The sequence below is a fragment of the Aquarana catesbeiana genome, linkage group LG02 (assembly GCF_042186555.1).
Source record: "Aquarana catesbeiana isolate 2022-GZ linkage group LG02, ASM4218655v1, whole genome shotgun sequence".
NCBI classification, from domain to species: domain Eukaryota; kingdom Metazoa; phylum Chordata; class Amphibia; order Anura; family Ranidae; genus Aquarana; species Aquarana catesbeiana.
The window spans coordinates 321,431,438-321,444,431 of NC_133325.1; the positions used below are offsets into that span (position 1 = coordinate 321,431,438).

The following is a 12,994-nucleotide window of genomic DNA, read 5'->3' on the forward strand; positions in this document are numbered from 1 at the left end:
TTTGTTTATTTAAAAAAACAAAAACAAAAACATGTCATACTTACCTCCACTGTGCAACTCGTTTTGCAAAGAATGGCCCCGAACTCCATCTTCTGGGGTCCCTCGGCGGCTCCTCCTCACATCAGATAACTCCCTAGGAGAAGCGCTCTCCTGGGGTGGTTACCTTGCGGGCACGCTCCCGAGTCCAGCATTTGGCGTCCATAGCTGCTGAATGTATGACTCAGCCACGCCTGTGGCACCTGCATCATTGGATTTGATTGACAGCAATGGGAGCCAATGGCTGGGCTGCTATCAAACTATCCAAACAAAAGCCGAGAACCCTGGGCAGAGAAAGAGCACGTCTCCGCCAAGGGAAATTCCAGGGTTCAGGTAAGTAAAACGGGAGGGCTGGGGGCCGGTCACTGACAAGTGTTTTTTCACCTCAATGCATAGGATGCATTAAAGTGAAAAAAACACAAACCTTTACAACCCCTTTAAAAAATATGTGTTTGATAAATAGATGTGCAAATATTGTACGACATAAGAAATTGCAATTACAGCCATTTTCCTCCCCAGGGTCTCTGCTTTCAGAAAAGATATACTTTTGGGGGGGGTGTGCAGAAATGAACACACTGTCCCAGTAGAGAAGTGGTTAAATGTCATGTGAGGGCAGTGGAGGAATGCTGGCACGGTGTTTATGTGGTGAGTCCCGGAAGTCTTGCAGCATACACATGATGACACAAAGGTGTTGTGAAATGAGAGCGTGTTGACACAAGGAGGAGGAAGGGGAGGAGCCAGCCGTGTAGGGGAAGTGGAATGATAGAGGCGGAGTGATGTTTGTTGTACCTGTCTGGGGAGAGCGGTGACAGGACGGAGATCGGAGCTAGCACTGGGTGGTGAAAGGGGCAGATAACCGGGCAACGAACAACACAGCGCCCCCCAGTGTGTGGAGCCCTCCTTATGATCCGGCCAGCTATTGTGTGAGGATGTGCGGCTGGGTGTGTGTGTGCTGCCTGCTGTACTGTGCTGTATGGCCGGGCTCCTCAGCACACTCTCTGGAATGGTTCACCGCCCTGGTCCGTACGGAATACACCGAGCCTCTCACTAACAGCACGGTGCACGGCTCCACCGAGAGCGGCCGCTATGGGGACAGCTCCCCCAAGGAGAGCGTACAGGGGCTGGTGGGTTTCCCTCGGGAGCCGGGTCATGTGGAGGGCTGCCACCCCGACACCCACTACGTAGTGCCCGGTATGAGCCCCCGGGCCATGGAGGAGGGCGAGCCTTGGATAGCGCTGATAGCCCGGGGAGGGTGTACCTTCAAGGACAAGGTGGTGAACGCTGCCCGCAGGAAGGCATCGGCTGTGGTCATCTACAACGAGGCCAAGAGCGGCAATGCCACCGTGCCCATGGCACACCTAGGTAAGACATGGCACACCTAGCTAAGACATGGGGGGTCTGACCTGTGTATGGACACACGCATTGCCCACTTTATATACACATTCATCAGCCATAACATTCTGACAGCTAGTCAATAACATTGATTGTCTCATTACAATGACCTCTCAAAGTGGGTGGACGCAACAAGTGAACATGTTGTCCCTGAAGTTGGTAAACTGAAGCCATAAAAATGGACATGCCTAGGGATTTAAGTGACTTGAGCAAGGGCCAGATTGTAATGGTTAGATGTCAGAGCAACTCCAAAACTGCAGCTCTTGTGGGATGTTCCTCATCTGCAGTGGTCAGGACTGACCAAAAGTGGTCCAAGGAAGAAAAACCGGCGACAGGGTCAAGGGCAGCCAAGGCTGATGGGGAGCAAAGGCTGGCCTGTGTAGTCCGATCCAATAGAACGTTGATCTCCAAACTGCGGCCCATTGCTTGCTTTTATCAGCTCTTGAGGCATTACCCCCCCCCCATGTCAGCAACCAATGATGTGGCGCTATTCCTCCCATTGATACCAAACAATGGGGCACTATTCCTTCCACTGACACCCAACGATAGGGCACTACCACCACTGATACCAACAATGGGGCACTATTCCTTCCACTGACACCCAATGATAGGGCACTACCACCACTGATACCAACAAGGGCACTATTCCTTCCACTGATACCAACGATGAGGCACTATTCCTTCCACTGACACCCAACGATAGGGCACTACTACCACCACTGATATCAACAATGGGGAACTATTAATCCCATGTACATTAATGATGGTGCACAATTCCCCCCCCCCCCCATTGATGCCACCAATGGAGCACCATTAATACCAACGGTGGGTGGGCATTCCATCTCCCTGTTAAAGTCTATGGGCATTCCATTCTGTCATTCCTTTCAGTATATCTCCGGTGGGGCAATATTACTACCACTGATACAAATGATGGCACACTATTCCTCCCATTGATACCAACAATGGGTCACTGTTACTCCCCCTAATGCCAATCATGGGCAATTGTTTACTCCCACTGACGCCAGGACATTTTCTATTCCTATTGGCCACAGTCCGGTCCTCCTAAAGTTTGAAGGACAGTAAACTAGCCCTTTGTTTAGAAAGTTTGGTCCCCAAGCGGCGCTCCTGGCTCCTCCTCTTCTCAAGTGCCCCCACAGAGACCCGCATTTGTGGGGGCACGCTCCTGAGTCCTGCTGCTGCGTCCATTGACACAGCCAGCAAGACTCGGCCACACCCCCTCGGCTCCCGTGTCACTGGCTTTGATTGACAGCAGTGGGAGCCAATGCTCCTGCTATCAATCCAGCCAATGAGGACCCGAGACAGCGGCTGGAGCTGCTCTGCTAGTCCCCGTCACTGGAACAATCTGGTTCAGTTATGTAAAATGGGGGCTGCTGCACTACAAAAGGTTCTTCACCCTAATGCATTAAGGTGAAAAACCTCAAGGGTTTACAACCCCTTTAAGCTTTCTTGGCAACTCAATGTTTCAGCTCACTCCTTACATTTTATATAGAATTAAGGTCCGGAGACTGGCTAGGCCACACCATGACTTTAATGGGCTTCTTCTTGAGCCACTCTTCTGTTGCCTTGGCGGTATGTTTTGGGTCATTGTCATGCTGGAAGACCCATCTTCAGTGTTCTGGCTGAGGGAAGAAGGTTTTACAATACATGGCCCCGTCCATTGGCACCTCAATGCGGAAAAGTTGGTCTGTACCTTTTAGCAGAGAAACAGCCCCAAAGCATAATGTTTCCACCTCTGTGCTTGACTGTAGAAATTGTGCGGGCACTGCAGGATTTCAGTCCAAGGGAACGTATTGTGTTACCAATGGTTTGTTTGGTGATTGTGGTCCCAACTGCCTTAAGATCATTCACAAGTTTCTCCCATGTAGTTCTGGACTGATCCCTCACTTTTCCCATGATCATCCTTGCCCCATGAGGCAAAATCTTGCATGGAGCTCCAGACCAAGGGTGATTGATGGTTATTTTGTATTTCTTCCATTTGAGAATAATCACTCCTTCTTGCTGATGGTCTTGTAGTCCATTCCAGCCTCGTGCAGGTCTACAATCTTCTCCCTGACATCCTTTGACAGCTCTTTGGTCTTGCCTATGATGGTGAGGTTTGAATAGAAGAAAGAGATTCTGTGAACAGGTGTCTTTTATACACATAACGAGTTGTCGTTAGGAGCACCTTCTTAAATTGACAGGATTAATCTGTGGGAACCAGAATTATTGTTGGTTGGTAGGGGATCCAATACTTATGTTACTCACTGAACTACAACTCAATTTATAACATTTGTATCGTGTTTTTTTTTTTTTTTTTCTAGATTTTTGGTTGATATTCTGTCAAATAAGTGGGAAAACTTACAAAATCTGCAGGGGATCAAATAATTATTTTCCCTACTGTACGCATACTAGGGACAATTTAGACAGGAGCCAATCGACCTACCAGCATGTCTTTGGAGTGTAGGAAGAAACGGGAGTACCTGGAGGAGAACTTGCGTACTCCAGGCAGGTAGTTCTGTGGTTGTCCATTGTATATTACATGTGGCTAGACACACACACACACTCACGCTATAAATAAAAAGTACACAGGATTTAAATGCACAGTGGGATACACCAATGAGTTTACATCTGACCACACACACTAAACTACTTTAGGCTAAGTTCACTCTAGCCCGTACAGTGACAAATGTTCCGCAGTGGATCTCTTTTCAGTGTGCAACAATTACAATGGGGCTAATGTGTTTGGCTCATGGTTGCAGTGCAGCCCCATTGATTTTAATAGCCAAGTTTGACAGGTTGGTAAAGTGGTTGTAAAAGCTAAATGTGTTTTTTTTTCTTTAATGCATTCTCTGCATTGAGGTAAAAAGCTTCTACAAGCAGCTCCGCTCCACAATACCCCCCCCCCCCCCCCATACTGAATTCTTGATCCAGCCCTGTGACCAGGAGCATATGACTGTGTGCATCAATAGGCATACACAGCCTGGCCTGGGACCGATCCCCCCACATCTGCTGCTATGCTATGGGGGCAGACATAGAAGAGGAGGAGTCAAGATCACCAGCTAGAGACCTCAGAAGAGGAGGTTTGGGGCTGCTTTGAACTTAACCATTGCACAGAGCAGGTAAGTATTAGCCGCTTTTTTTTTTTTTTCTTAAAGCCTTTACGATCACTTTGTGGGACCAGCTTCTGATCATGTGACAGTGGTCACATGATCACAGTTCCTTCACACCCCCTGAGTGTTTATAACCATTTAAAGGGACACTGGGCAGTATGGTTGCCACCTCATCCCTTTAAACCCGAACACATATTCATTACACAGGTTCTGTGGCTGATTAAGGTGGTAATTAAACTCACTTGGTGCCTTATCTGCATTTAATCAGCCTCAGAACCTGTGTAATTCAAAGGTGTTCGAGTTTAAAGGGATGAGGTGGCAACTCTACTGGGCAGGAATGGGTTAAGAAGATGACATTAGCCACACAACCCAGAATCTGTTTAATGCTCAACATGCACATTACAATTTGATTTTACAATCTTTTACATCTACCAACAAGCATGTAGATTAAGTAGACTGTGGGCCTTTGAGGTAACAGGTGGGACTATACTCAGATCAGATTTTGGCCATTTCCTCCTGATTTAACCAACATTTGATCCACCCAGCTTGACAGACTTTGATGTGAAGAGTGAAGGCGTTGGGCAGATAATTATTGCTTGGGCAGTGATGCAGCCAGTCAGTTGCAATGACTGTTGGGGTACTCTGGCAGCCTCATGTATTGGCTGTCAGAATACAATGGCCACAGTAGGAGATTAGTCCACCTGTGCTGTTTGTCTGGAATTGGGGTGACCGAAAAATCTTCCTCCATCCATGCAAATCAGATCTTTATCAGTGCTGAAGAAGGAAGCCTTTGCATTGAACTCATAAAAGTGATCCAAGTACTGGAGGGGTGGAGATGCATTGTACCCAAGCTGTCCGTCCCTCTGTGCATTGTAGGTGGGTAGTGTTAGTGATCCTTTGGTTATTAGACAAGATCTGGTCTTGCCAGATTTGTGTTAACTTGTTCTGTGACACTATAGAGATACATTGTGGTGTGAGACTTTTCACAGACCTTAGTGGAAGTTGGCTCATAGTACTGAGTGATTGTGTTGCAATAGTGTCCTCTGTATAAGTAATGTGTGTGTGTTTTGTAGTCTCTGCTGCATACCTGATATACAGGGCACAGTACTGGTCTTCACTTGTACCCTTAAATCTGGGATTAAGAAGAGACTAGCAAGCAGAATGTAAATTCCAGATTTGTCTATGCTCATGTGTGTACTAATAACATGATTGATATTATTAGTAACGTCAGATATGTGTGTGTGTTGTTTGAAGTAGTGTTTACAATGAATGGCTTATAGCCAGGTCAAAGGGAAGCTTTTACTCTTGTGGCTTTTAGTTAAAATCGCCTCCTTGTTTTTAAGGCTATTCTCCAGGTATGATCTTTATTGCATAGTTACATTGGTCCAGCTTAGATGTAATGTATTTATTCATACGCCATACCTGTGGTACTACTGGAAGCAGAGAATCCGCATAGAAGTTGCCCCTACTACAGTAATTGTCCTGGTCTTCCAGGTCCTGTACTAGAAGCAATCTCTGATTTGGGTGAGGTGGATATTGGGACATCATTGCCCTGCCTCTCCACCTCTTCCAATCAGAGAATGCCTTGCATTAATGGAAGAAAATATAAGGCGTTATATGAATGTTGCCTGTGCCAAGTAAGTGGCTCCCTGTGGTTACCATGCAGCAGGGAAGCTGCTTGATCTAGAACTTGGAAGAAAGGGCCATCACTGTATTAGTGGTCATTACTACTACAGAGCATGCGAGGGAGTGATGTCATTGCTGGCTTGGCTATTCATATCACCGAAGCCTGTGAACCCTGAAGGACGAATGGAAGCACCTTCATCGGTGACAGTGGAGGAATCCTAACTAGTAATTGGCAGCTGCAGCCAGGTGATTGAGAAAAATGCTTCAACAAGCCTGTTTGACAAAAGTCAATTTATCGAACAACTTCTGTTGAACGGGCATGGTCACACATAAAGTTTAATTTGGCTGGTCCATGTTGAGCTATCCAAATTTCAATCCATCTGTGGCCAGCTTTAAAATCCAAAACTAGCTGGAGGAGCCTGGCATTGCATCTTCAATCCACCGATCTTGGTTGTAATGCTTTTCAGGCTCTTTTGCAAAAAAGAATAGATGCAAAAATGTGTGCATTTATTTGCAAAAGGTGGAGTTGGCCTTGAACTCTTCCTGCCGATAGTACGCATATATGCAACCTCACTGAACTGGGCTTTTTCCCTGGGGCCGCTTATATGCGTATCTGTCTTTGTGCTGGAAGCGTGCCGCACAGAGACTGGGAGCCCGGTCCCATACTAACGATGGGGACCCGAAACTCCTGGTTGTAGGTCACCTGACTGCTGTGATAGCCTTCCATTGGCTATCACAGTGATCAGTCTCTGTAAAGCCTGCCCATGTTTTTCGCTCTCTCTGAATGGAGGAGAGAGGTATATTGTGTCTCTCCCCCTCACTCTCCCCGCAGGGAGAAAAATAAACCAAACAGTGTGTAAAAATAAATGCAAAAAATACTTAGATCAAGGTTTGATTTACGTTAGTGTTTGGGTCAAAGGTCATGGCCAGTATGTTTTGGGCAGGATTTTTTTTTTAAATTCTTGTCAGTGTGTTTTTAGGTAGGATAAAAAAAGAAAAACGCGTATTGTTTCTGGGCTGTACTATGGGTACAGATAACAAACGTACACATATGTGGTATTTGGGTTCTTCTCTGTTGGTAGGTTATAGTAATAGCAAGAAATATATATATATATATATATATATATATATATATATATATATATATATATATATATATATATATATACAACTAAATTTATAAAATGATTATTTTTACTACTTTGGGCCAGTTTTCCTTTGATAATACACAAAAAAATACAAATAAATAATAATCTGGAGATATCCTATACCATTGACCACCAAATGAAAGCCCAATTTGTCCCAAATAAAGGTATGATCCGCCTGGATGCACACATTTAGTTGAGGTGATCTGTACGGTTTTATTAACGCATGTCAAATTTGTAAAATTGTGCTTGGGCATTAACATTTGTTTTACCCTTAGACATGAAGGGGTTAAACTGTGTACAAGGAGCAAAGCATGATGCTACCTCTACATTGTATTTTTGAAGCTGTGATAGTGTTTTGTTTATGAAACACTGCTAACTCCAATTGAGGAACCTCAAACGGTTCTACGTGATAGTGCTATGTAAGAATAATTACCTGTTTAGGAAAAAGGTCCTATATAAAACGGGGAATGTTTGTGTTCAGATGGCTGGCTGTGAACCAAGAGACCATTTGTGTGTGGTTTCTAGGACTCTAGTATCCTGCATTTAAAGTTTTTTTTTTTTTTTTTTTTTTTTTTTTTCTGGCAGAGGCACAGGTTACGTAATCAAGTTGCTTAAAGTGGTTGTATCCAGTGTTGCCAACCTACCGGATTGAAATTTACTGACACGACAGTCAACATTTACTGGCACAGCCAGGTTTTTACTGACATTTCCAAAAATTACCAAATTAGAGTTTTAAGTGCAAATTTCAGCATTTAGGTTTCAAATAAGTACAATTTGCAATTAGCAATGTGATTAAAGGTAGATGTTAAGGCACAAAACCTATTTCAAATTTTATTTTCGATATAGTAAGTAAATAGCTCAGGGACAGGACTCAGGAGGGCAGGAAATTAGAATGGGCAGGCACACTCACATGAAACTGACTCTCACAGTAACACTGACAGCAGGGGGCTGCAGCACAGATGATGATGATAACACCTCACGGACACGTCCCCTCCTGATTTACAGTGACAGTCTCTCTCCACAGTAGGTGGTCCCTTCAGTCCATTCCAGTCCACTCCAGTCCACTCCAGTCCAAACAGCACTGACAGTCCTGCTCCCGGCTTGCCTTGCTCTCGTCCTGCAGGCCCTCACACAAGGCTCCTGCCGCTCTGGTCCGCTCGGCTCCCTTACACCATGACATCACATGCCACTCTCGGGCACCACCTCCACCAGACCCACCCCCCCGTCGGCGCCACCAAACACACTGTAGCATTAGTTGGGATGGTCTCACCCTGATCTAGACCGGAACTGCGCAGTTACGAGCTGAGCATCACAGCCATATTTTTTACTGGCAACTTTTTCCTGTCACTGGCATTTACTGGCAGGAGAAAAAGTGCCTGCTTTTTACTGGCTGCCAGTAAAAATACTGACGGTTGGCAACACTGGTTGTATCCTCCGATTTGTGATTTTTACATAAGCATAAAGTTTACCTGTAGTTAAAATGAATATCTCTTAAACCTGCACAGTTTAGGAGATATTCGCCCTGCATGCAACCGCTGACGTCAGTGGCACATGTGCTCTGAAGCTTTGGCGGATCATGGCGGAAATTCAGAGCTCCTTGCAGGAACGGAGGACTCCAGCGCTTGCGTGGGCGTGACGTCATCAGCTGCTAACCCAGAAGAAACATGTTAGCTCCCTCAGCGGTGACCGTGACGGGCGCTTTGTTCTAAGGTATTTCATAATGAGCTAGTATGTGATGCATACTAACTCATTATTCCTTTGCCTTACAGGTGTGGTGGTGTGTGTTTTTTTTTTTTTTTTTTTTTTTTAAGGGCATACAGCCACTTTAACAAAATGTTGTAAGCTGGACTAGAAAATCAGACTGAGAAATCGAGTGACACCAGAGGCTGGTCATTGTGTGTGGCAATCATTTCTTCACTCTGTTTATATATTCTGTTGGCTGGACCTTCTCCATAGAAAACACAACTGCATATATGAATATGTGTGTGTTGCATATATATAGATTTGTTTGTCGTTTTTTGCCATAATTAGGAGGTCTGTCAAGTTGGTCTTGCAAAGCCATAATTTACTCTGCAGGCTGGAAACAAGAATGCTGTTTTGTATTGCTGGATTGTGTTTCTGTAATTTTGTTGCAAAGAGACTTTTCACATTTGTGCAGTTTTAGAATGTCATGCATTTAACACTAGTAAAATGACAGGAGGTGATGGGGTTAGTTCACACGGCTGCGCTTGAGTTCCAAAAAAATAAAATAAATCTGTACGTGCTACAGTTTGGCTTGGCTTTCAAATGCCTTCAGACTCACGGGGAAGAATGCCAATAAAAACATGTATGATCATTTTTCAATGCATTTAAAATGGAAAATGTGTATAAACACACACTGAAACTGCATGTGGTATACCGTGCCTTAGTCGCCAATGATGTTACTAAGTATCAGTGTAAAGGCAGATGTTTATGTACATTCTTTTTTGGCAGCTGTCATGTTCTACTTGCTTGCCTTGTGTAGAGGTTTTTCACAGAGCAGCCCTGATCCTCCTTTTCCCAGGGTGCTCCTGGCCCCTCCCTCCTGTCGAGTGCCCCCACAACAAGCAGCTTGCTATGGGGGCACCCGAGCCACAGCTCCGTATATCCAGTCAGACATGGAGCCCTGGTGTTCTCTCTCACTCTCTCTCACTCTCATTCTCTCTCACATTGGCTAACAGACTTTGACAGCAGCGGGGGTCAATGGTGGTGCTGCTGTGTCTGGGAGAGTCAGGGACGGCTAAGGCCCTCATGGACATCGCTGGATAGAGATGGGGCTCGGGTGAGTATGAGGGGGGCTGCTGCACACAGAGGGCTTTTTATCTTAATGCATAGAATGCAATAAGATATATAACCCTTTGCCTTTACAATCACTTTAAAAACTGGTAATGCAACCAAATGATTAGAAAAGCACTTTATTACATATGCATAATAATACTCCTATTCCTAAAGTGTTACTAAACCCAGGACCCTGCAATTACTATATCTGGTGTGCCACATTATACAGAACATGGGAATGCAATTATTTTAGTAAATCTAAACTGCTAAATACTTTTTTTTTTTTTTTTCTCATCAGCAGTATGAAGCAGTCTTGTGACTTCTATGTGTGCCTGGCCAAGCACTGGTTAAAGCTTGTAGGAGGAATTTTCATTCTCCTGACTGTCCTATGAGGCTGAATGATCCCTGACTTTGTCTGGACTGTGCCGATCACATGCACCCTCCCCAAAAAAACAAAAACAAAAAACTCTAGCAATACACACCAAACTGAGCATGTGCACAGTGCCCCAAGGCTCTGTTCTATCAGGTGATGTATTGGGGAAGAAGGGGAGGATCACAGAAGAGAGGATCAAACAGCCTTTTTACACAGTGTGGAGGATTAACCCCTTAGGTTCCACAATGAGTATTCCTTACTGCATATACAGACTGATTTTACTGTTGTGGGTTTAATAACACTATGGTTGTCTGTTTATGAAACTGATCAGCGGTGATCCCAAGGATCACTGCTGATCACAGTCCATTAACGGTTTATGAAACAGATGATCGGGGGAGAACATCTCCACACACGGAGCATCTGTGATTGACTGACACAGAAATAGTCAGTTTATGAAGCTGCGATCTAAGCACTTCACTGGCGATCTGTGTCAGAATTCACACTCCCCGATTCCCCAGCTCAGAGGTGGAGAATCGGGAGAGTGAAGAGAGAATCCCAAGGGAAGGAGGAAGATTTTTGACTTCCTCGTTCAGACCCCCCAAGCCACTACCATGTCCCCCTGCCATATGTATGTATATATAAATTAGTTGTGCTTATAAGTTTACATACCCTGGCAGAATTTATTATTTCTTGGCCATTTTTCAGAAAATATGAATAACACAAAAACTTTTCTTCCACTCATGGTTAGTGTTGGGCTGAAGCCATTTATTATCAATCAACTGTATTTACTCTTTTTAAATCCTAATCGCAACAGAAACAACCCAAATTACCCTGATCAAAAGTTTATATACCCCAGTTCTTAATACCGTGTATTGCCCCCTTTAACATCAGTGGCAGCTTGAAGTCTTTTGTGGTATTTGTGGATGAGGCTCTTTATCTTCTCAGATGGTAAAGCTGCCCATTCCTCTTGGCAAAAAGCTTCCTGTTCCTGTAAATGCTTGGGCTGTCTTGCATGAACTGCACGTTTGAGATCTCCTCAGAGTGGCTCAATGATATTGAGGTCAGGAGACTGAGATGGCCACTCCAGAACCTTCACTTTATTCTGCTGTAGCCAATGACAGGTCAACTTGGCCTTGTGTTTTGGATCATTGTCATGTTGGAATGTCGAAGTACGTCCCATGCGCAGCTTCCTGGCTGATGAATGCAAATGTTCCTCCAGTATTTTTTGATAACATACTGCATTCATCTTGCCATCAATTTTGACCAAATTTCCTGTGCCTTTTTTGTAGCTCACACATCCCCAAAACATCAGTGACCCAACCTCCGTGTTTCAAAGTAGGAATGGTGTATCTTTTTTTATCAGCCTTGTTGACCAAATGAAGCGTTTATGGTTGTGGCCAAAAATCTCAACTTTGGTCTCATCACTCCAAATGACTTTGTGCCAGAAGGTTTGAGGCTTGTCTCTGTGCTGTTTGGCGTATTGTAAGTGGGATACTTTGTGGCATTTGCGTAGTAATGGCTTTCTTCTGGTGACTCGACCATGCAGCCCATCTTTCTTCAAGTTCCCCCTTATTGTGCATCTTGAAACGGCCACACCACATGTTTTCAGAGAGTCCTATATTTCACCTGAAGTAGGTTTTTCTTTGCATCCCGACTACCTGACCGTGGTTTGGTTTCAACAGAACCCCTCATTTCCACTTGATTAGTGTTTGAACACTGCTGATTGGCATTCTCAATTCCTTGGATATGTTCTTATATCCCTTAACCGTTTTATACAGTTCAACTACCTTTTCGCGCAGATCCTTTGACAATTCTTTTGCTTTCCCCATGACTCAGAATCCAGAAACGTCAGTGCAGCACTGGATGAAAGATGCAAGGGTCTGTCAGGAGTCCAGAAACTCATTGACCTTTTATACACACACACACTAATTACAAGCAAACAGATCACAGGTGAGGATGGTTACCTTTTTAGGCTGGGTTCACACTTGTACGACAAACGCTCCGACATCGGGAGCTCATGTTGCATGACGTGTGAAAAATCAGTGTTTCCCTATGGCAGCCGTCTTAACTGGTCCGACACAAGTGGATCCGACTTTATAATTGCTCCCTGCACTACTTTGGTCTGACTTTGATCCTATTTCAGCCCATTGAATATCGCTAAAGTCGGATCCCTGTCTTGACTGATCCAACTTTGGCATGCGACTTATGCTCTGATCTTGAAGGGAACTCCACGCCAAATTTGAAAAAAAAAACCGCATTGGGTTCCCCCTCCGGCATGGGTTCCCCCTTCGGTCTGGTATGGATTTTAAGGGGAACCCCCACGCCGAAAAAATGACGTGGCCATTGGTTGTCGGGGTCTGCGGGGGGCTTTATCGGAATCTGGAAGCCCCCTTTACCAATGGGGCCCCCAGATCCCGGCCTACCCCATCCTGTGTGTATGAGTATGGGGTACATTGTACCCCTACCCATTCAACTGAAAAAAAGTGTCAAAAATAAAACACAGTACACATGTT

At 44.8% G+C, this 12,994-nt stretch overlaps 1 protein-coding gene across 1 annotated transcript in view; it reads left to right on the plus strand.

Annotated features, from left to right (window-relative positions):
- The first annotated feature begins 758 nt into the window (after positions 1-758).
- Positions 759-12,994, plus strand: part of RNF149 (ring finger protein 149) — an 82,900-nt gene continuing 70,664 nt past the window's right edge. The window contains exon 1 of the mRNA XM_073614776.1: positions 759-1,398. Within this exon, the coding sequence (XP_073470877.1) occupies positions 966-1,398 (433 nt within the window). The 5' untranslated portion in view covers positions 759-965. The remainder of the gene's footprint in view (positions 1,399-12,994) is intronic.